The sequence below is a fragment of the Neopelma chrysocephalum genome, unplaced genomic scaffold, assembly GCF_003984885.1.
Source record: "Neopelma chrysocephalum unplaced genomic scaffold, ASM398488v2 Primary Assembly neopelma1_85, whole genome shotgun sequence".
NCBI classification, from domain to species: Eukaryota; Metazoa; Chordata; class Aves; order Passeriformes; family Pipridae; genus Neopelma; species Neopelma chrysocephalum.
In genome coordinates, this window is record NW_020897747.1 from 6,777,564 (window position 1) to 6,801,875 (window position 24,312).

General features: G+C 40.8%; 1 protein-coding gene across 1 annotated transcript in view; it reads right to left on the minus strand.

The window, feature by feature from the left end:
- Positions 1 to 24,312, minus strand: part of SORCS3 (sortilin related VPS10 domain containing receptor 3) — a 286,600-nt gene that overhangs the window by 21,534 nt on the left and 240,754 nt on the right. Inside the window, exons 16-19 of the mRNA XM_027692189.1 lie at positions 12,331 to 12,448; positions 10,707 to 10,840; positions 6,500 to 6,613; positions 5,125 to 5,296 (exon numbers count right to left, since the gene is read on the minus strand). Of these exons, the coding sequence (XP_027547990.1) occupies positions 5,125 to 5,296; positions 6,500 to 6,613; positions 10,707 to 10,840; positions 12,331 to 12,448 (538 nt within the window). The remainder of the gene's footprint in view (positions 1 to 5,124; positions 5,297 to 6,499; positions 6,614 to 10,706; positions 10,841 to 12,330; positions 12,449 to 24,312) is intronic.

Consider the following 24,312-nt stretch of genomic DNA (forward strand, 5'->3'; position numbering starts at 1 on the left):
TAACCCCAAACTGAAGCTGATCCCTAGATATATTGTGAATGAAATTAAAAGTTAAAAAAAAATAATTGAAAAATCCCTACTCCTAAGATAACCATTTTTTTAAATAGGGAATACAGAAATATTTCACAGCCATCTCATAAAGCCCATTATAGCTGTAAACATACAGGGTCAGGATCAAAGCTAATGTGCAGTTTTAGCACATACTGATGTAAGGAAGGGAAGCAACCTTATCTCTCACTGATGATTCTGACATATCTCCAGTCCCTCCACAACCAGCTCAAATCCTGCAGGGTCCTAAATCCACTGGGCTCACTGAAAAGGACCACGTCACACTCATAAACGATTTTTTATATGGTCTGAACACATTCATACATAGCACAGATCCATTTTGGATCACAACTTCTTACCACACCTGGACATGGAAAAAGAGGTCCTTAAATCAGGATTAAATAGCTGTCGGGCTGTTCTGTCCCACATGGTCAGCAACTCAGACCTAAGGTGCACAACAAAGGCACACGTGGAGACAGAAACACTCATTAAAGGCAAGGGGTCCCAGTTCTTGCCTTCCACTGACTCCAGACTGACTCATGGGAGCTGCTGTCTAACTGGTAATTGCCATCAGCCTGTATAAGTGGCAATTGCTATACTGACACAAGCAGGATGCTGTGTTCTGCTACTTGTCCCTGTCCTGAAAGTGCATCTGACCTTGCCCTTTGAATGGAAACCCGCAATGAAACACCCAAGAACACAGACCACAATGAAGCAGGTCCCCTGTGAAGGTGATCAGGACCACAGCAGCCCCCACAGACTTTATCCTCCTCGTAGGCTATGCCTGCATTAACAAATCAGTGTCCAGGAAGGGTATTTTTCAGATGTGAATTTGCTTTGAGTCTGTACTAGGGGTCTTCAAATACATACCCATATAATCAAGATTATTGCATGTAGTTTATGAAATATGGATTTTTGATTATGTATGTTAGATCACTCTCCTTCCTTGCTCCATCATTCACATTCCACAAGAGCCAGGGGAGTTTTGGCTATTGACTTCATCAGGGCACCATATTCACCTCTGCCCTTCTAGGACATTAAAAATCCAGTATAAACTGAAAAGAATATGTGGAGGACTAGAGAGGTATGGGCACTAAATCCTATCTATAATATTGAGTAGTCAATAACATTCTTTAGACAGAGAGGTTTTTAAGTCACTAAAAAAAATTCTCTAGCAGGAGCAAAATGACACTCTTGGGATATTCAGTTATTTGATAGAAAGGCTCCCATAGCTTGTTAAACCTTTCAAAATCACTTCTCAAGGGAATGTATTAAGACTGCAAGTTCATCTTATATGGAAGACACTGAACAGAGGATAAAAATTTGATCTGGGCTGGATTCATAACCGATGACCTCAGGCTGAAATCTCTTGCACCAATCATGGCAACTCATCTCCCTTGCTCTTTTCTATTTCCTCCTTGCTTCTTCAATATGATTCTATCTGAAATGAGAAGGTTTGAAGTAGAGAAGCAGGAACAGATTTTTTGTGACTAAATAGTAGCCGATGATCTTCCCATCCAGTTATGAATTGGGTCTTCAACGTAAAGCCTGCCCATCACACTAATTATGTTTTCTTTCTTCTTTCAATACATCTGTATCCAGTATACAAAATACTAAAACAAGCATGCTAGTCCCACACAACGATATCAGATATTCTGGAGTTTATGAATACAGATTAAAATCGAAATGGAGGCATTTCAAAAGGAAAAAATCATTGCTCTCCATATATATTCAAAAGGCACATTTTATTGCTTTAAGTCCCATAAACCACTGCAAGGGAATGAGGTAGGAGCTGTCACAAAGATTGGAGCTCTGCTTACTGCAATCAGTGAGCAGACAAAGGGTAGTGAAATGGGTGGAGAGGAGTATTGCCATAGAACAGCCCTTCAAAGTCATATCATCATGAAGACTAGCCTGGAAAAGTTTTCCTGCCTGGAAGCTACACTAGTGAAGTGACAAAAACTCTGAAGTCAGAACACACAAGAACTGTAGGTATAGGTTGAAATTTTGGCTTTCTGAAGTTAGGAGCCAAACTCTCACTGATTTCAGGAGGGTTGTATTTCATCTAACATATGCTTGGGGAAGGGGTGAGGGGAGTATACATGAGGCATTTTGGTTCTCTTCTAACAAAGCTCTCAAACTGTTTACATAAAAATATGACACGGTTTAGATTAGATATTGGGAAGAAATTCTTTACTGTGAGGATGGTGAGGCACTGGAACAGGCTGACCAGAGAAGTTTTGAGTGTTCCATCTTTGGAGGTATTCCAGGCCAGGCTGGATGGGGCTCAGAGAAACATGGTCAAGCGGGTGGCATCTCTGCCCATGGCAATGGGGGTGGAACTAGACAATCTTTAAGGTGTGTTCCAAAACAAACCATTCTGTGATTGTATGATGTGGCTACCTCTTTCTGTAAACATAGTTCAGCAATCCTCTAACAGATGTGCAGAACTTCAATACTTGCTCAGTGCTGGTCATTGCCTGCCTTCTCAGATCACTTGCAATTACAACCTTGCTACAAAGCCTTGCCATCCCCTTGTAATGACTGAAAGAGGGAAACTATGGGGTGACACAAACAGGAGATAAGGGAGCAGAACACTTCAGTAACTGGAGCTGCCACATAAACAACCATTAGCCCTCAGAGAAGTTTATGTACTCTTCAGAAGGGAGCTGAGGATGCGTGGCAAGATCAGGTACAAAAATAGATTCATAGATCTGGACAAGAACACAATTCATACAACAGCAATTTGGCAGTCTATTGTTTCTTCATGATCAAACCCAAACTCAGATTAAAAGAAAAGTCTAAAAAGGTTCTTATCTCCTCATGTTCCTTCACATGTATACACAGTCCAAATCACAGTCCAGTCCCATATTTCTAAAAGCACAGCAAAACCATCAGTCATTCTGCATTTTTTGTCCATAGTCATTGCCACACACGTATTCTGAATACTGCTATGAACAGTACTACTAAAGTTAATTCCATAAATCCTGAGAAATTCAGATTTTGATTAACTATGATGAAGTCTTCATTTACCATTGACAGCATTATGGTCAGTCACATCAATATATTAAGGGTGTGTACTAGAAGGGAGGGAAGAACTTGTTAGGGTTAGTCTGAAACAGTTGGAAGGCTGAATGGAGACCACAAAGATGTATCCATAGGAGGGCTTGTCATGTTGCTGTTTGGCTCAGAAAGTCAGTGTAAAAATAGGAACAAAACAAACAACCAATTAATAAAAAGACTGACCAGAGAAGGTGGAGGGATTCAGGAATGAATGTGTATGACAACAAGTTAGGTAATAATTAAGACTTCTGCAGAAATTTTTTCTTCCAGCTACCAAGGAATCCTTTGATGACAATTCTTCTAAGGTTCACACTAAAAGACTGGAATGCTTTTGTCCAAAATCTAAGTATTCCTTTTATTTTTGTCTTGAAATGTCTATTTTTTAAGAAACAAACTCAAAAGGCAACACATCTTTCTGTGGAATAAGCTGTTCACCTACAAAGACCTATTTTTGAAGATCCTCTTCCCTTAGAAAAGCAATTATTTCAATGAAATATTTTTCTAACTATCATTATTTTTCAACTAAGGACATAAGAATGAATGCCCTCACATATTTATTCAGCTGCCTCTTCAATCTCTAAAGTCTTGTAGACTCCACTCTACAGGTACCTTATTCCCCATCTGTTTATCATTCTTTGTACACCGCAGTTCCGCTTGAGTTCCTTAATAAATTACTACTAGATTCCTAATTTTTAGATTATATCTGTTCTTTTATGAACTCCCACTCATAGTGTCTATACAAATCATCTTACCATGTCAAGTCTGCAGAATATAAAAGAATCAGCCAAGTAGACAAGAAATCCCCTTTGTATAAAAGCAGAGCATGCATGAATCTCTGAGGAAGTATGAAAGAGGCCCTGTCAGTTTAACGTGGTCCCAATGAAACACTTAGTTACTGAATAAGAATTTGATTTAGCATGAGAGTGTGTCTGTCTGTCTTTGTCTGTCTGTGGGTGGTCTGCCTCCCAGCTCTCTCCAGCTACTGTCCCAAAATTATGTACACAGGTCAGGGCAGATGACAAAATATACTTGTGGTCCTCAGTCCCTGGCTGTCCCTCCTGAGACACCTAAGGATGTTAGAAGTGAGGCTGTGAGTGGACTCTTTCATTTAACCAGAAAACAGATGCAATACAATCCATTGTGGTAAAATCACTATTGGACCTCCAACACCACCTTCCATGGGCAGTCAGAAGCCAGCAGAGGAGTGCATCAGCTGCAAACACAGTAGAATTTTTTGTGGTGTAGTCACATATATCCCCAAACACCAAATCAAATCACAGGCCAGAAGGAGCATAAGATCATTTGAAAAAGTCTCCTATCAGTCCGAACACATGCTAAGTGCCTGCCTTAGCTCTCCAAGCCTCCAATGAGTCACAAACCTTGGTGACAAAGGCCACACCATATGTGTTTGCCAAACAGACAATTACTTGACTCAGAGAGACCACCAGAAGTGTCTCAATATTTTGATGCTTTGGGTAGCAGCATGGCCTGGTATCATTTATGCTGCTGTTGGCTACAGAGGGAACCATACCAATAAATAAATACAATAGATATGAGCCGAGAGGGTGCTTTGAGGAGGCTCAATTCCTACTGCAAAACAGCAATGCCCCTCACTGCTCCCTATGAGTCTGAAAATGTTCAGACTCAGCTAAAGCTTTGTATCTCAAACACAGAATTATTAAGCATAGAAACATCATTTCAGCCTCACAAATGCCATAATCTGCAGTTCACTGGAAGCAGCAAGAGGCTAGAGGGGAAACAAATTTTTGTCCAGATCTTTCTTTCTTTAGTATTGACTTCATCACCCCTGATAGACAAGATAACCAGCCACACACCAACTTGATGATTTGCTTGAATGTTTCACCTTTTCTATTAATTCTCATAAATCTCAGGACTGTTGACCATTTCATAATCCCACTTGATTGCTATTTTCTTCTCAGCAACCTGAAAAGTGAAGGAAAAGAATGCCAGTCCTGCCACGCAGAGAAAAGTTTGCTGAGACCACTAACACACCTCTTCCATAAGGATGATGAAGGTGGTATTGTGTCCCTGCTCCATGACCAGCTTTCCATCGGTAGTGAGGATGTGCAATCCCCGAGGTGCTTTTCCAGGGCATTTCTCCATCTTGGCCATGTACTTCTCTCTCAAGCCATCTGTGCAGTTGTTAGACACAATCCTTCGGTACCTGGGGAACAGTCAAAAAAGGAGATTGGGCTCAGACAGTGGGTGGAAATGTTCCTTTGTGGGTTTTTTTGTTTCTCCACATTTATGCATGTGTTTTTTCAAAGGCTAACTGCCTGCATGATTCTCTCACTGAAAGGAAACATCAAAACCCAACGTTTTATTAAATGGGTGAAAGCCAAACCAATCACAATCCAATGTTCTCCAGAGATTCTCAGCAGCATCACTGAGAAAAGACACATTGTGGAGGTGAATTACTGTGCCCTGCTAAAAGGCAGAGAACTCCTCCAACTCCCTATGCCTGCAGGATTGCACCCTGCATCCCAGCTTTTTAATTATGCTTTTTATTACATTTTGTCTGCCTCTACTGTGCTAGAAGGCACTTGAAATTATCTACCAAGGGCTTTGTCTAGTTCAATTTTAAAACGATTCAAGGAATAGGTTCTTCTCTTAGCTCTTCTCGGAAGAGGTTAGCTAAGAAGCAAGGCACTTGGCTATTCCCATTGTTGATGAGGGGGATTAACCCTTTCTATTAATTTCACAGTAAAAATACAGGATTGGTTAAGAAGACACAAACCCCAACAGTTTTGCAACAAGTCAGTGCAACAAGTGTTTCACAACATCTCCCGCATGATAGAATAACATTTGCAAAGTGATACTACCATAGTAAACCAACACTTGCCATCTGTTCTGGATAAAACCAGGAGAAATCAGCACATACAGCTTGTCTGAAATGCAAGGCATTGTATATACAAAGTGAAAATGGCAAAGGAAAAAAAAGAGGCTAAAAATTGTTCATATAAGCCTTCCTAGAAGCTGATACAAATAGGAGCTGTAATACAGTAAGAGGTTCAACAAAAACCAATGTGAAATACCTCGAACCTGTACCTTTAAACATTCAGCTGTCTCTCAGATAGACCTTCTTGATTCATGTTTTAATTTTGCAGCAAAGGGGAGCTCCAAGTCTAGACTCCAGGGATCACACATCACTTGGCAGCAATGCAATATCTACATGTCACGTATGTTAACGTGCTTCTCCCTGTCTCTGAGGAATGAGGCAGTGTTCCATACAGATGCTGCTGCAAACATTACCCCATCAATACGACTGGAAAAGAGCCAGATGGGATGCAGAGAAAGAAGAACCATCCAGATTCTCTTTGTGTACTGCAAAGTCACCAAAACCAGACGGACTGCAAGACTTACTTACCCAGTGCTGTTCCAGTAGTTCTGACCAATGCTGCAATCTTTGGACAGGGAAGATGGGCTGAACCAGAAGGCTGGGATACACTGGTTGTTGCTGTGCCTCTCATACCCATAGTCACTACGGAAACAAGTCAGGAGTGCATCACTGTACCCATCTACCGGATTTAGCTCGGAGTTTTAGGTGGCATCCCCAAAGCACGTGTGTTTTGGTGGTTCTCTGCTGGATGGCATGAAATCATGAATTGGGCTCATCCAGAGACAAAGTACTGGACTGGTTTGAGAGGCAAGAACATGATTCACAGAACTACTTACCTTGCAGAGAACTGAAGGATTTGCGTTTCATTTGGCAACCAAACATGGACAGAGATTAAGAAAGAAAATTGTATTGTTAATTTCTTTTCCTATTAATCTCTAATTTAAATTTCACTTTTTGGGTTCTTTCGGTTTGCTTGCTTTTTGCAGTCTTTGCTTTTAGAACAAACCAGACTAATTCTAATTTTTCACTTTTTCCCAATGAAGTGGCTAGGAACATAAAACACTAGGAGCATTTCCTGAACAACTAGCCACGGTATGTATATTTATGTATGTTAATGACCTCCCTGCTCTCTGACTGAGCTATAACTTGCCTGAGAGAAAAATATAGCTGATTTTTTCTAACACTAAACTAAAACAACACAGGATTATATGGTATCATGTCACATAGGGTATTGATGCTTCTTTGGACCACCTAAGAGTGGAAGTGTACACAACCACACGCAAAACTTCTTTTTACAGCTGTCTTTGTGTGCTAATACAATGATGAAGCAATAGGATTAATCCAAAGCTTTCCATAACTTTTAATAGGCTCTGGATCAGGTTTCTATGCATAGCCTTTATTGACAGTCTGGATTCAAAGGGCAAATAAAAAGAGACCCTGGATTTTTGCCTGAAGCAAGTTAACAAATGCCAACACACTAAACCTCAGTGAAAACAAGGACACTGCAGAAGCCACTGTCTTGAAACCTCTCTGTGCCCTTTAGGACAATCTGAGTTTTATCCTTTCCCCATTCAAAGTCTGAACTGCCAACAGAAAGTCTCTAGGAAGTTCTTTGGAGAGATAAAATTGTGCTATGTCCCCAGTGACCCAGACTGCTACTGTTCCTTTTTGGGAGGACAAAAATTCTGCAAGCTACTTTAAAAGGGTTGGAGATTCCCTAATGCTCTTTCTCTCAACATTCAATTTAATCATTCTCAGTGGGTCCGACCTGCACAGTCAAAAATGCCTGGCAGGGACTTGATAATTAAAAATATTCAGGAGGAGCTGTACTTTGCCCAGGAGAAGAAAAGAGCTGCATAAATATTTAATAAAATTAAAGACAACATTGCTGTGTGCCCTCAAGGTTCTGCGCTTGTTCATTAACTTCTGGTAAATGTATATTAAAACCTCACATGCTGCCCACCTTCCTTCTCATAAGCCCCAGGGTTTGCATAAGTTAAGGAAATAATCAAGTCCAGCTGCTGTGCTGTCTTTGTCAGGAAAGCTATCTTGACAGAGTAAATAAAGAAGCAGGAGGAGGGAAAAGAAAGATCAGCGAGTGCTTTAATAACACTTTGGAGTTCCTTCTGCCAGAAAAAGGCCAGAATTTGCTTTTGAACATGACTGCAAGGGTTGGCAGGAGTCACCCCTGATCTTGACTCATGAGGATTTGTTGAACTGGGGCCCTGGATCATAATTTATGCCCCTGAATTTTAGATCAGCCTTATGTCTAACAGGAAAAAACAGCACTGCAACCGTGAGGCAGAGAGGGGCAAGGGCATTGTGACCAAATAGGGGGGAGCACAGCCCTCATAGCCTCTGCTATAGGGCTGCTGCAGTCATTTGTCCCATGGCTCTTGAAGTCAGGCATCATCACACCTAGTAGCTTGGGATGCTCCAAGACCAGCACCAGCCTCCAAAACTACTTACTGGGGAAGCAGAGGGCCTGTCTGTTGGGACTTGCTGGTCAGTGTAGTCACACAGCCCCAGCTGCTGACCCTCCTCCTTTCCCTGACACTCCACAGGACCTGCTCAGTGCAACACAAGAGACAGACCAGTCTGTGCTTTCAAGAACAAGTGGACACTGTGAACCCAGCCAGAAAAGGCTGAGTGGACATTTTTTTCTTGAAAAGGAAACATTTTTCTTGGAAGTTCATTAAGTGAAAGAGTAGGAGCTTCCCTTTCAACTGTCCTGTCCACCTTCTAGTCAGCAGAGAGAAAAGGGACTTCTCATACTGATGTTCCAAAGAAGGGAGATGAATCTAAAATGTATTTTAGAATAAACTGTATTTTGCCACTGATTAAATAACTGTCTCATCCTTTAGAAGGCACAAGTCAGAGCAGATGAGTCCACCTTTTTCTCTGAAAATCAATTTTAAGATAATCAAGCTTGGTGCCCCAATTCCAGCAGTGCTAGTAATTTCCTCAAACTGACTGCCCCACACCTTCCAGTCAGCTCTGCCAACTAGCATCAAAACTCACCCTTAAACTGAAGCACTTTCTTCTGATTCTCCATCACCAGCTAAGACAATTCTGCAATTGGAAGCCAGTTAACAATTCTGTTGGCAGCACAGGGTCTGAAACAAAAGCCAGCTTGCTGTCCTCTAATTGCATTTTTTCTGCAGGACTGACAAGGTTAACAGCAATATTCTCTCATGTTAGCAGGAAAGTTAAGCAAAAATGATACTGAATGCAAGCAAGAAACTCGCCAATTGACTGAAAAGGTGTGTTCTGATGCAGATCTTTTTCAAGGCAGAACAGCACTTAAGTCCAATTTAGCTACCACAGTTTTCCACTTACAGCTCAGAAAAGACAAACTTCACTTTGAAAATAGAAAGCTGGTGAGGCATAAAGCAGCATAAGGGTAAAAAAACCCAAGTAAACTCATAAGTATCTCTAGAGACTGGTTCTTGATTCACCCCAGAGACATATGCCACTGCCAAGGGCAGATACTGTAGAGCAAGATAGTTTGTCCTGCAAGTTCCCATGATGAGAACAAAGGGGAAAGATCTCACGAGTCAAGTTAAGGAGTCTCAGATGTAATTTTGGCATTAGGAACAAATTAAACATCCATCCAGATAAGATGAAAATCTCTGCTCTATATCCCTGAACCTCTCTTAAAGCCAAACTACTACGATATTCAAGAGAACACTTTGGTCTATATTTTTTCTTAATCTTTCTACATTTCAGTATGTCCATGCTATAAAACAGAACCATGAGTTTCAGCTGGCCTAAGTCCAAATAAATGTATAGATCTCATGCCTCACACCTCTTCAGAAGGTATTCAAAGGTAAGAGAAGTTTTTGGAAATCATACCGATACTGAGTCAGACATTGATCCTGATAAACTACTATAAAAATTAAAATGTTTTTTCAGCTGATCAGCTTTCAGGGTATCTTGAATTCTATTTAAATGACATTCTGATTATTTAAGCTCAAACATGACAGATATTGACAGCTTTAAATCTTTGAAATATTGCCTATCACGAGTTCTGTGTAGTAACTCCTTGTGCAAAGATCCTGACTTGTGCATTCTCCCATCTCCTATCTCTGATTGTCAAGCAGTGTTTCATTTTCCCCGTCTTATTTTTAAGCTGCTTTCAAAGTGACCTTAAAGCAATTTGAAAATTATGGCCCCGTTAAGTTAGAAACACCAATATTTATGCAAAAGAAGTAGTTATATCTGACAAGGGTGGGCTGTAGTCATGTCACAGAAGCCCTTTCAGAAATTTCTCAATAAAACATTTTTAAAAAGCAACAAATGGTTCCCAGCAATTCAAAGGAATAACAATAAAAATGTGCATGTTTTGCTAGCTTGCTCCCTAGGTATTCAATGACCTCCGAAGTGAGGACAGAGAAATTCCCTCTGTCTCCCAAAAGGGACATGCTTTGGAGCAGAGAAGTCCTGATTGTCACTCTTCTAGAATGACAGACAAAAATGTCAAACAGTTCTTGCAATTTGTTGCTTTTGAATTCCAGGTTTGTATTTCTCATGGAGCTTAATAAACCTCTCCTTCAGATGGAAGGAAAGCCTCCCCCACACAACAGGAATGGGGGTCACAGCTCTGCTATATGGTGCAGTCACAGCCACAAAGCTGCCTTAGACACAGTTTCTCTGCAAGGTTTTCTGTCTGGGTATTATTTTTGACCACTACCAGAATAGCCCATGCAAAAAGTCCCCAGAATCATATACTCACCACTCGAAGTCTCCTTGACCACAGACACACGGTTCAGACACCACAGTTTGGGAATAATCCTGACCTAGGGAACACTGGGCTCCAGGCTTGCGTTTTTTATAGATCTTCCTCTCTCCCATGACACAAGGCTCCCCCTTCATTAGCCAAGGAACAAGAGGAGAAAGAGATTTGTAGTGGCAGCTGTGTCCTAAATGGAGCATTTTGTCAAAAGATGCAAAAGGCAATGAAAACAAGCATTTACCACTGGGAGAGTTGGAAGCGTGGAGTCCAGCTCCCTTTTGTGTCTTTGCAAAATCAAAAGTTACCATGGGAGGACTCATGAGTGCAGTGTGTTCAGCATTGAGTTGGGATGCTAATGACAATGTGCCCAAAATGTCTGGATGCCCAAGCCATCACACCCACTTATGCCATGTTTCAGAAGGCATCCACCAATATCAAGTCCTATGGATTATCCTGAAAAGACAACGAGGGTGCACTCCAGGGTTTCTTCTGTATGTCAGATAAAATCTGCTGCAGAAGGAAGTGTCCAAGCCTGAAACCCAAGGCAGGGACAAAATCTAGGTGTGGAACACAGGATTTGACTCCCTTGCTCTTTCCTTAGTAGACCTGGCTTTTTTATAGGTCTTGAATAATTCCGATGGTGTGTTTTGCTGGGCTTTTTGAATGCAAAGGTTTTCAAGAACACTACTGGGAGTACCTAATCTAAAAGAAATATTTAATATTTAGGTGAGTTGCTATAAACAGAATTTTCTATGATGCAGAAATAATTTGTCTGCATAGAAATAAGAAATAAAAGACAACACCTAATTGAAATATTTCTCTTTCCCATTAACAACGATGCCCTTGGTTACACACGTGTCTTCCCTTTTCTTTCATTTAAATTATTTCCATTTATTCAATTCTATGGCTTCAGTTATCTGACACATCCTTGCAAATTAATGCTCATTTCTAATTCATGTATTTCATTCAGGAATATCACAGTGCCAATGGTTCTGACCCTAGTTATGTTCCCCTGCAGGGTGTGGGACATCCTGCTGGTGGCAAGTAGCCCATAAATAATCTGCAGAGGGTATTGACCTCTCATTTCTGGTCACTTCAGAACCTAAATATATCCAGCATGAAAATAAGCCAGAGTGTATGAAAAGAAAAGCATGTATCCTTGAATAGAATGAAATAATTTGGTCTTCTTTGGTGTCTTTTATTGAAGAGCTCCCCAGAGTTTTATAGACACGTGCAGGACCTGCAGGATGAATACATGTTTTTGTTTTCATTTTTGAGTAGGGAAAATAGAGGTAAAGTGAAACAAAATTATTTTCGTGAGTCACTGACAGAGCTACAAAGAGTTCAACATCTTCCACAATTCAATCACAAGGTGAGGTTTTGCATTGCCCTAAGCACTGAGGCCAAAAAGATCCATCTGGTGCAATGGATTATTTTAATAAAAATAGAAGTTAATCTCCTGAACTTGCCCACAGAAGACTGGCCCCATGTTTATTCATGGATATTCTTCAAGGGATGCAAGAAAATCCATATGTTTTGCTGGAAATAACAACTGCATTCCTACCAGGCAACAGAGTACAGGAAAAGGAGCACCCATCAAGCCCTCCCTACACAGTGGGAATACCTGATTGTGCAGATGCCAGGTTTGGTAGTCATCTTTGTTACACCTTCGGCTGAAGATAGACTTGTAATCCACCTTGACCAGCTGCCATTCAGAACGGAGACTGAAGTGCCCAAAAACTCTGAGCATGGGAGACAAAAAAAAGGAAAGAACCAGAGTCAGCCAGACATGCTTGCGTTAAGCAAATAATGTTCCATGAATCTCAGCTGCAGAAACCAATACAGTCTTGGAGCTTGATGCCAGAAACTGGTATTCAGTCATGAGTAATATTTTGCTGTTCCTATGATGCCCTAAGATTGTTTATCCTTTTCCTGACACCTCATACAGCCTCTGTTGGAAGGTCTTTCCATGACTGTAGTACCCGGCACAATGGGACCCTAGTCTAATCCTTCTATGACTCAAGAACAATAAACAACTAGTTTAGACACTAGCAATGTGTCTAACATCAAGGGTTTGGCTGTCTCAAAATCAAGCCTTTCTTAGATAACACAGTTTCTTTACTGTTGAACGTATGTGTTGCACAAAGTTATTACTTAATGAATTGTGAAACATCAGAAATTAACATTTGAAATATGGACTAAAGATAGTAGTGTCCCTTCCACTTAGTGAATGCTGACTGCAGCTAGTAGGAGTGGAATTATAAATGATCACCACTGCAGAGTTTTTTCTTAACTCTCGTGAGTGGGTCACTCATCATCAGCAGCCACTGATCACACTCCATGGTTCATCCAAGTAATAAGCAATAAGTTTATTTTCAGGATGAAAATGACACATTTTTCACACAAATCTAGTATAACACTAGACTGAGTAAGTCAGCATACAGCAGCAGCTGGAGCTGAAGAGTCAGCACCCAAAAAATAGGGGAAGGACTCTGACAGTAATCTGAAACTCAGGCACAGATCTGTTATAAATAGAATGATGAATGATATAAAATTGAATTGTAGCAGAGGCTTCTCCTCAAGTTTGGGCCAGAACACTGGGAGCAGAGATGGTTGTCAAACACAGGTCTCTCTAAATTCCATTTCAACTATGCAGCCTTCCTTCACATGCAGGTAAAACTTTGTAATTTAAGTGCCCAGAAGGGAAGGACCAAGGTAGCAACAAGCAGTGATGACACACACTACCACAGTACCACCAGGTACTCTACATGTTGAAAGCTCATACCTTCACAAAAGAAAGCAAAATCATAGGAAGCCCATGGTTTAATTAATAAATTAACACTAGGTACCCAGTCAAAAGACTCCATGAGTGCTCAGTTTTCAGTCAAAACAGATTCCCATTTCCTTGGCCCGCTATGATTTTCTCAGTAAGGAGGAACTTTTCAATCCACTGCAGCTGGATTTACAAGGAGGTGTATAATATGAGGAGATTAGGATGGGTAACCAGATTTAAAAGCTATTAATAAAACTACAGCTTCTCATCAGCAGAGGGAATCTCAATACACATCAGCAGATAAAGATCAAGTTGATTTGTCCTTATAACATGCCAAGGTTTTGACTATTTTGAGTATATAAAAGAACCTAAAACTTCATCTAAAACACGAGTTCCAGATTTAAAAAATTCTGTATGTACCACAACCAAGAGCTTTTCTGACACTCAAGAAATGTCACTGCATCAGCGTTATTGCAATATTTAGAGGGCACAGAATGATTTTTTTCATTATTCCAAATCTTTCAACAATTTATATTTTTATCCAAGCCATTTCTGAGACTAAAGTTTTTGTTGTTTTAATTATTCCAGACTAACAAAGAAAGAGGGGGAAAGATTTACAAATTTTCCTATGAAATAAGGAGAAACAGAAGAGAAGACTTCCACACACTGACCACAATTCAGATCCTGCTGTGTCCCCAGTATGATGCCATTTTTTACTCTGGATCATCTTAGTTTACACTGTAATCATACAGAGAGTTGGCTTTGCTCTTCCCTCAGTCCTTCTGTAGACTGTAACCTGCATCAAAATTCCTCTGCATTGTGCTGTTCTTTGTGAAACAAAAACCATCCAGGAATCAGTCATGTTCTCCCACTGAGACCTGTATCAGCTCATGGGTATCAGGGAGAGAAAGGTGGATGGGTGAGATCTGCGAGTCTGGAGCTCTGGGTTTGCTGTGGACACCTGTTTATATCCATGTTCTGCCTCACAGAGGCAAGCTCTTGACAAAGCTGACAAGAAGGGGAGAGGATACAAGAAGAACCTGTGCCAAATACACACTCAGAAGTGAGTAGGTGGGGAAGGACTTATCTGGTTGAATGGGTTTATTAGGCAGATTGTTACTGCTCTCCAGAATAATACTCAGTGTAGTCCTAATTGTGGGTGTTACTGACACAAAACACCAAGACATTCAGGTGAAGGTACAGAACAAGCTGCAATTCCTGTTCCTCATCACAGAAGGCACATCCTAGACCAAGAGAAACTCACAGAAAACAAAGCAGTATGGGGTGCCAGGGCACTTATTGGGACAAGGGAAGAAAGGGAAAGAGCAGAGGAGGAAGGATGAGGAAGGCCTCCAAAACTGTGCTCAAATAGGAATTCTAACTGCTGTTGCCCTTCCCACTTTTCCTTGGCACTGGGTAAGTCCCATCAGCTCTCACACCACAACTGCTGTCAGTACAATCTTGTCTGAGCTGAATGTGATGCATGACTGAAACATCATTCCTGCAAAGCAGCAATGCAGCAGGTAGAAATCATTTTGCCAAGCAGATTTATACCAGTTTAGATTTGACTTGGGTGTTTATTACACAAAAAAAGGAGGAGAGAACACAATCAAACACATACACTTCCCCGAACACAGAAGATAAAAGGGCCAGAGAAATCCAACACTTTGGCAGTCAATGCTTCTTGAGGAAAATTTTGTTCCTCAGACTGATCCTGAGCTAACTGTCCATCAGGAGAGCAAAAAGTTTCTTTTTGCTTTTGAAAAATTGTCAGAATTACTTGATTTTTAAATCTACTAAAATAAGCTAAGACAAACCTCCAACATTGAAATTCTTCCATAATAATTAATGAAAAAAACCCAAAGTTTCCTAAGTGGAAAGCGGTATATTAGCATTCCAAAAGCACAGAGCATTAGATAGTCTTTAATTAAATGATTTCAAAGACGATCTTTGTGTATAATTGCTATAATTTAGATGGAAACAATACTACACTAAATGTAATTAGAGGAGTGTGAACAGAGAGGGATGTTTTCCTCTGTGCTGCAGAGATGGTTCTGGGTCAGCGGATTCCTAAAATGGTAAGTTCCCACCCCACCCTCCCCTTGCTAATAAAAAGTTCCTTAGGACTAATCAATCACTGTGGTGCAGGCTTCAGAGATAAGAGTTGCAGAGGAGCCAACAAGCACCTGCACCCTGTGTGAGCACTGCTCGCCAATACTAAATGCCACCTGGACCCCTACAGAACGATTTCATTGACCAGCCAACATGATGAAGGTTATGTTACAGTTCATGATGACTTTGTTGTGCATTTGAAGCTTCAATGAGTTGCTATAAGCAAACGTAAGGAATGGAAAAGAGGTCTTTGTTATCTGTGGGGCTCCACTGGTCTCTCAAACAGTTTTCCTTGGGAAGTGATGGAAACCTTCATTGTTTGTGAAATAAAAACGGCTAAACAAACCATCACAGGGCACAAACTCTGACTGAGTATGACCAGAGAGTGCAGCTGAACTCTGCTTTCATCAGTTTTGTGAACTACATCACTGGATCTTTTTCCATAGAGACTAAGATGCATGCACATGACGTCTTCCCACTGTATCTCTTGGGGTGGCCAGGTCCAAGAGAGGGTTGGGCAGACAGAAAAGAGCTGCAACATTTTAAAATTGCTAGTGTTCGGCTATCAGTAGCTGTTAGCACTAAGTGCTCCAGCTGTTACATAACAGTTTCTGTATCCAGTGTAAATAAACAAAGCAAGTCCCAAGGAAAGAGATGCAAACAGAGATTGGTTGGAGTTTCTTTTTCCCTACTCAACTGGTGAATCCTCAAGTTGCTTTGAAGATACCATCTCATTCATCTTACCCAATTTCCACGTGCCTTTGTTTTTCATTTACTTTGTCTGGTCATTAAATTAGGGAGGTAGATGTTTTTAACGAACATAGATAAACCACCAAGATGATACAGGGGAAAAGGAAATAAACTACTATAAATTTCTTATCAATGACTTTGTCTACCCTGGTCTAACTGAAAACTCTTAATTGTTTGTTGAAAGGATAGAAGACAAAACAAGAGAGCTGGGTTTTCGAGGTCCCACTCTGGGAAGCCAACAAAAAAAGTATATTTCGATTTTTCTAGATAAGCAGTCTGATCTGGAAGTCCTTGAGGAGCAATAAATACAAGAGCCCAGATGGTATTCAGATAGGTATTTTGGTTTTCTAACTAGGTTCTCCAATCTAAGCCATGGAACAGTAATTTCCAGACTTTAACCTGGAAAGGTTTTTTCTAGCTCTTTGAGTAAGCAGTTGAAACTCCACATAAAATCTTAGCTAATAGGACAGCATCTTCCCAATTGGTTCTGTGCATAGCTCACAGTGGAATCATTGCTAAGAAATCAAAAAATGTTTCCCTAGCCCTTCTTTGGAGAAACAGGGCAAGGCTTTTATTGCCAGGACTGGATGTCATTAATTTGGAGAAAAATTATTAGAAACATGGAAAACAGTTCTGAAATGCCTACAGATTCATGATGGACTCATTTTAGAAAAGGTCAGTGGTAATGTTGCTATAATTATATCTTTCATTAAATTTTTAAATACACAATAACTTACAAATGCAGTATATACTGACTGGATAACCTTGTACAGAAGCCCTTTAAAAGGCTTTTTACATTTATACAGTGCTCTCTTCTCAAATTGCATTGCTTTTACCTTATCATTCCTTGCATTGTTGACAGTTGTGCTTTTTATGTAATTCAATACTGTTCATTTCTAACAGGTCAGTAGAATGAATTGAGGATCACAAGATAACAATTCACCTACCTCTGATTCATAGATTCAATCCCTGTCCCTGCTTAAGGTATGAGAAACAGATCTTAAGTAATAGCTCCTGTACTGCTCTCAGGAAGGACATCAGCTGTGTTCATCTGGATCTACCCCTGCTGGCACTTTCAGATGAGCTGCCCAAACATGTCTTCTCATGCCTAAATCAAGTCACCTTCTATCATTTCTGAAGTAAACCAGTAAGACATTACATGAAGCAAGCAAGCACTAAAGCTGCCTGTACTTGACTGGTCTGGTCTGGATATGGATGGAATACTTTTACCTTCACTAATCATCCTACTGTCTTTGAGTGTAACACCTGCGGCACTCAGGTGATGTGTCCATCATTGAGACAGATGACCAGAGATGCCAAGGAAGGAAGCAGCTGATAAGGTAATCTTCACTACACAAAACATCAAAAGTACCCTCCTTTCTGAAGCATTTTCCCTTCACTGGACATCAACAAGGTGAGAGACATGAAAAGGCTGGGTGTTTTTTTGCTTTTCTCAAAATACTCTTTGGACCTCTGTAAGCATTTTTTTAATATCTAAAAATAAAAGCAAAAAATAAATTATACTTAGTTGACACCATCTTTTGAGATGAACTACACAAGCAGACGGATGGATCAACAGAAAAGTAAAGCCAGAACAACAGAGAGCCAAATATATACTTTAATTGATAATACTGAGAGAAAAGCTAATTGCAGTGTCATCATAAATAGACTGTTTCATTTAGAAAAGCTTGAAATCAACCTTGATTTTTATTTCCTTTCATTGTAAAAGAAAAATGCTTGCAGAGGAAGTGCCTTAGCAAGCAAAAAATCCCCAATAGTAAAATCACCCAAATTAGTAAATGCTTCAGTTGACCTGAATCTGTGCTTTTGTTGGGGGAATGTAGAAAGGGACAGAATCCAGCAAGATTACCATCTGATTTCAGTTAAAGTCCCTCTTTATTTACATCTGTGCCTCTAAGAGGCAGTGCCAAAACCAGATATTTAATAGGTGAACCCAAGAAGCGCCATGAAGCACACTCTGGAAGAATCACTTCCTGGCAGGGAAACAAGCATGTGTTGTCCTGGTTTTTTTGTTCTAGTCCCCTGGAGAGGATGATTTTCTCTGACCAAAACCAGGGGGAGTCACAGATCTGGGCAATTGCAGCTACAGGAGCACTGAGCAGTTAATCCACAACTGAAGGTGTTCATTCTCCCTTTGATGTCTGTCAAACAGAACCACATGTTGCTACTGCTGCAATTTTAACAGATAGCCAGATATCCAACGAGACCATACCTTCCCAGCAAATATCACCAATGCTGTCTCATGAGCAGTGTTTGGTCAAACCCACCCTAAAAGTAGTGGCATAGCACAAGTTGGAGAGTTCCTCTGTACAAACAGCTTGGGTAGGTTCAGATGGGCTGACACAGAGGCACCCAGGGTATGTCCATGCAGCACCAGCTTGGGCCCATCAGTGCAAAAGTCAAGGAGCAGATCTATCCAAATTTGGCTGGTCTGCTCTCGTGAACTCAGAAGGCATTTAACATTTTGGGCATGATGTGTAGACATGGACCTGAGAGGTTGCCAGGTAAAGCCTGCGTATGTCTAAGCTCTGCATTTCAACTCCTGTGGATCTTGGCAAGCTTGGGGAATAAAGCTTTTTTGCAAGAACTATTCTGGCACTTATACAACCAGCACGGAGGTGGAGATAAGAAGCCTAGCCAGAATAGAGTTGTGGTTTGCCACTGGTTATTGTACTTTGTATCCCAGTGCTCCATGTTCTGATTAGTTCAGCATCACTAAGGCATGAATACTGGGTGCTCCTATTTCCTCTGATCCAGAGAGCTCGGTAACATGGACCAGAGATAGGGGGATGCCCTGGAAGAAACAGTAAAGATTCAGCCAAATATACTAGCTCTAGCTGAGAAATTATTGTGTTCCTGTACAAGGTTCTTTCACATTCATAATTCCCTTGATTTGATTTGCTTTGGATTTTTCTCCCTACTATCCAGGCTGGTCATGCATTTTCAGGGAAAATGCTAGAGCTGCTTGCTCAGGGAACACTTACAGAAGATCTTGGTGTCTAAATGTACCTCCATCACTTGTTGACATTTATAGTTTTTCACACAATAAAGGAGAATGCTGACAATTTCACACAAAGAAAAGGGCCTGGATACAAGCCACCTCTGTGTAAGAAAGTAGCAGTAAAGTAAGACTAGCTCTTATGGCTGAGCTGTTATGGCCAAAACCACACAAACAGCAATGGAACAGTTGCAAGTTGTGCTGGTGGGGCCAGATTTTACGAATAGGTCGTGAGAGAGGAGCTATTTTCCCATGAATTAAACATAAATCATGACTTATGAGAAACCAAATGGGCTGTGTAATCTCCCAATTTTTTTTTATTAGGGTTTAGATGGAATTAGCGTTAAAGGAGGTCGCTAGTTACATGGAAATTGGATGGAAAGGGACTGAGACAAGGAAGTAGAACTTAATTGAAAGAGACACAGATCAGCAATTAGGGAGAGTGGAAGAGGGAGAATTACGCTATCTCATGCCTGGCAAGATGATACCGGGAGTAAGAGATTGGAAACAAAGGAAACATAAAAAATGAAAGATGACACTGAAAAGGCCGGCAATTGCCGACAAAAAACACTGTCTAATTTTTTTCCTAAACAATAAATATAGTTTTTTAGAGCCGCTTTGGAGCTTTTAATTCAGTTGCTTTTGGCTGACCTGTCAACTAGGAGCAGTAGCCTGAGGGCAATGGGTGATGATTCAGGGCTGCTGTACTTCTGTCTGTGGTTGAAAAAAAAGTAAATTCGCTTCTTTTTTTTTTTTTCTAGAAAGAAGAGGTGCATTTTCTTCCAAATAGAATATACCATCCACTTGGATCTAGATTTTCAGATGGTGCAAATTAGTGTAATTTAAACCATCTAAATAGACCATCTCAGATATAAAGCCTTGTTCCATGCTACTATTCAGAGGGAGAAAAAACAACGAAAAAGAATATAGCAAGATCAGACAGCAGCTTCCATGAGGGCAAATTTGTTCAAGAAAATCTTGGTCTGTATTCTCTTTCTTAACAAGAAGGGTCAAAAAAAGAATTTCACAGAACTTCTCATGCAGATGAAATCTGAAGATGTGGTTTATTCCCACTTCCAAGTGAAACTGGAATGTCATGACATGGAGGTTTTCCACATGAGAGAAATTCAAAGAGTTGGCCACTAGCAATCCATATTGAACTGGTCATGGAAAGGTGCATCACTGCCAGATTTCAGGGCAAGAGGGAGAGAGGAGATGGGGCAAGTGGAGAGTTTCTGTGAATACAGATTAAAAAACCAAAACCTTGCAATAAAAATCCTGCAGTATAGCCATGGCAGATCCTTTTCCCTCAGCTTTCGAAAACAGTCCTGGGATTATTCATCAGCTCAATGGGCACTTCCTTTAAAGTGCTAGCAGAAGAGGAAAACCACTGCAAATTACGTAGTATAGCGTGATCTTTTAGTTAGCAAGTAATGCCAAATGCAATTAGTAAGTAATCTGCAGAACGTATAATTACAAAGCAGCCCTAGATTTTGGACCCGATTTCTCCATTAGCTGCGCAAACACTGCAAAAGGCAATGGGGGAGACAGGGATTCTTTTATTATTTTTTCAAATAGAAAGTGCTATCGAAATAAGAACTTACTGAATGACAAACCAAACCTTTTGAAATTTGGTCTCTAAAAAATTTATTGCCAGTGTTTTCAAACCACTTTACATGACAATTGCTTCAAAAGAAATCCCAGCAACATGAAAGGGAATGTGAGACACCTAGGAAGGGGGATGGGAAAGCACATTAATTTTTAATGCTGTTTTTCAGAAGCGTTCTCTCTCTTCTTCGAAGCAGTCACGGAAGAGAACCGGTTTCTGACAGCTCTGAAACCTGAAGATGCTGCCACTCTCTTCTAGAAAAGATACTGGCAGGTATCAGCAATCTGAGTGTTTCATCCACTAACGAGTCTGTGGTCTCAACAGAGGAAGGTGCTGCTGCTTTGCCAGAAGCTGGATAGCACAGCACATTCACTCATTTCAATCTTCATTCTATGAATCAGCAGATTTCTAGCCAGAGATGTCCAATACAAATGTGGAAGCCATTGCTCAGAATATGTAAGTTCTGAACACACATGACAGGTGAAGCAGGGTGACAAGCTTTGCCTGGGTATCAAAGAAGAAGGCTTGGAAGAGGGAAGAGGGAACCTCTGAAGAGCTGCTTTCCCAATAATTAAAAAGCTGTTAGAGTGAAGTTTGCAACCAACCCAGCACTGAGCCTTCAAGCTCCCAGAGAAGGTGGTGTGCTGTACCACCCTTTGCCCTGTGGAGGATCAGGGCCAGGTCGAGCTGGAAAGGAGCTAAGGCCATATGGTTTCTCAGTATCCTGAGGGTTGGTGGGATGAGGGCATCAGAATATTTCATGTCTTGCTCTAACAGAAAGGTGAAAGAGTCTGAGGAGTGTATCTGTACACAACATCCTGCCCCTTTCTGTGCACCCCACAGCAGGCCTTAGTGCTTCATACAGCCCAGCCCACGTGCTGGTAGGACAGCACAGGACCAAGATCCATCTGTCCTTACTTAGCAGCACAAGAAGCCAAGCACAGTAGCCTCTATAGAGAATATTTGGATTGTGTTGCCATCAGGTAAACCTTGTCCTGTTAGTGAGGGAAAAGAAATCATGTATCAGCCTGCTGCTCATTCTGGTTCCTTCTATAAGGGCCTTTTTTTTATTCACTTCAGTGAATACCAGCCTCCAGTCAACACAGCTTTCTCTAGTCCTCCTCCCTGCACATGTTTACCTCTCCATACACTTTTCCTGAGCATTACAGACACGACTCAGCATCTCCTTCCCCCTAAAGAATGGGAAAAGTCTGGACCTAGGACTCAGGAGACCTGCATTAATTCCAAGCTCTCCCCATGACTGTCTCCTGAGTGACTGACCATGGGATGTCCCTTGTTCTCCCTCAATTCCCCTACCAGCACAATACAACTAACAACTTCTTTAGCATAATATTTGATCTACTGTCCATATACAGCACTTGACTCCAATGACAGTAATGCTTTCCCCAGAAAGCCAAAGATAGACAACATGTGTCATGAGCCCAGTGCCCTATCATCATGTGTTAGGGCTTCTGCCAGGAATCTTCTGAGTACATGGTGCAACTGCTGGGAACAGATCTTGGGTCACAGACGTACTTTTCCTAAAGCCAAATAAATCACACGATGCTGTCTGAGAAAGATTACTCTAAGTAGATGTTCTCATCACCTGATTTGTCTACTCAGGTGCCACAAAAAGACCTCAGCTCATACTGCAAGTATTAACAGCACAATCAATATTGTGCCTCTGTGGACTGTTTAGATGAATTCATGCAGTGATCCAAAGGCTAACAAATAGACTAGTCCTCTGGCAGAGAGGGGGATGGGAGGAGGAAGTGACACTGATTAATCTGTGATCGTTAAAAATGTTTTTAAGTCTTGCAAATGAAGATAATGATATGGGTAATCAACTGTCCTACTCCAGGGTATAAACTGATCATCTGCTGGGATAAAATGGGAATTCCTATAACACACATTTTCTTGTCCATTGTAAAGTCACTTGATGGCATTAGCAGATTGATAATTTTCACGCAAAGTCCAAGCTATTCATTAGTTCCAGAAGGTTTTGAATTAGATCAGATGATACAGGAATGCAGCTCACTAAAGCAAATGCCAATATCCAATCCATCATTTTGGTTTCCTCACTTAATAATTGTATTTGGAATTTTTGTTCTCAGATCAAGTTCCAAATTCTACTTTTCTTTCTGTGCGCAGTCATTATTTTCACAGATCCATTTTAATGTCATAGATTCTATTCTGAAGAGTCCTTATGTATGTTTATGCACTGCAATCTGCACAGCCCCATGAGTCAGGACAGTGAAATGAAGTCACAAGGACACATCAGAACCTTGCAGGAAAATCTATAGCCAATAACAGAGCCAGTTGCACCACAAACAGATATTGCAATTAACAGAAAAAGAAAGGAAAACTGAAATGCAAGATGAAACCACAACAGGGACAATTAAAACCTACCAGTTCTTTTACTATCTAATGGTACCTATGCAATTTGGATAAACCAGGCTTTGAAATCTGCCCACCAATCTTTTAAAAATCCTGCAGTTTTGGTAGGCCTGAGAGTATGTACAGGCTGGCTGGTCAGCCTTGCTTCCCAGAAGAAATGAAGATGAATAAGTATAAAGTTCAGAATCCTCCAGCACAACAGCCTCCATACATGATCTTATATCTCGTTTTCTGCACTGGAAGTTGCAAGTTGGATTTAGCTTTCTACAGAACTCTAGTGAAATCTTTCCTCCAGATTCCCTCTTCACCAAATTTCTGTTGGGCTGAGGAGCAGCAGCAGAAGTTGCAGAAGATCTGTCCTTTTTACATGCAGTTTCTTTCTCTTTTTCTCAAGTAGAATGAAGAGAAGAGACTAACTTGATGGTAGGAAAGTTTGAAAACATCTGCTGGGCTACAGGAATTGAGGAACACTGTGATTCTCTTCTCCATGCACATTGCACAAGAACCTCAATTCCTCCTAGGAAAAACAATCTCATGGTGTTTTGCCATCCACTCACATCTTATTTGCTGTGACTGTTAGCAGGAGTGCAGGGTGGAGGGCGAAGTTTGGCCCTCTGGAGAGAAAGCCAGATCCTCTGACCACATCCCAGCAAAAGCACTATTTTCTGTCACTGGTTTCACCTGAACTTTTCTCAGCATAACCACTCAGAGGTGGCAGACCTATGACTCTCTACCCTCAAAAATAAAAAAACTCGTGAATGTCTTAGAAATACAAAGAATATCATGTTTGGACAAGAAAGCCACTTATTTGCAAATCCTTGTAAATGTGAGAAGTGTATAAGGTAATCATATTTTTAGGTTTTTGTTAATATATATTTCTAGCATCCTCTACTTGCCACTGTTGGAAGGTGGGACTGAGATAGAGGGACCTCTGGTCTGACTTAGT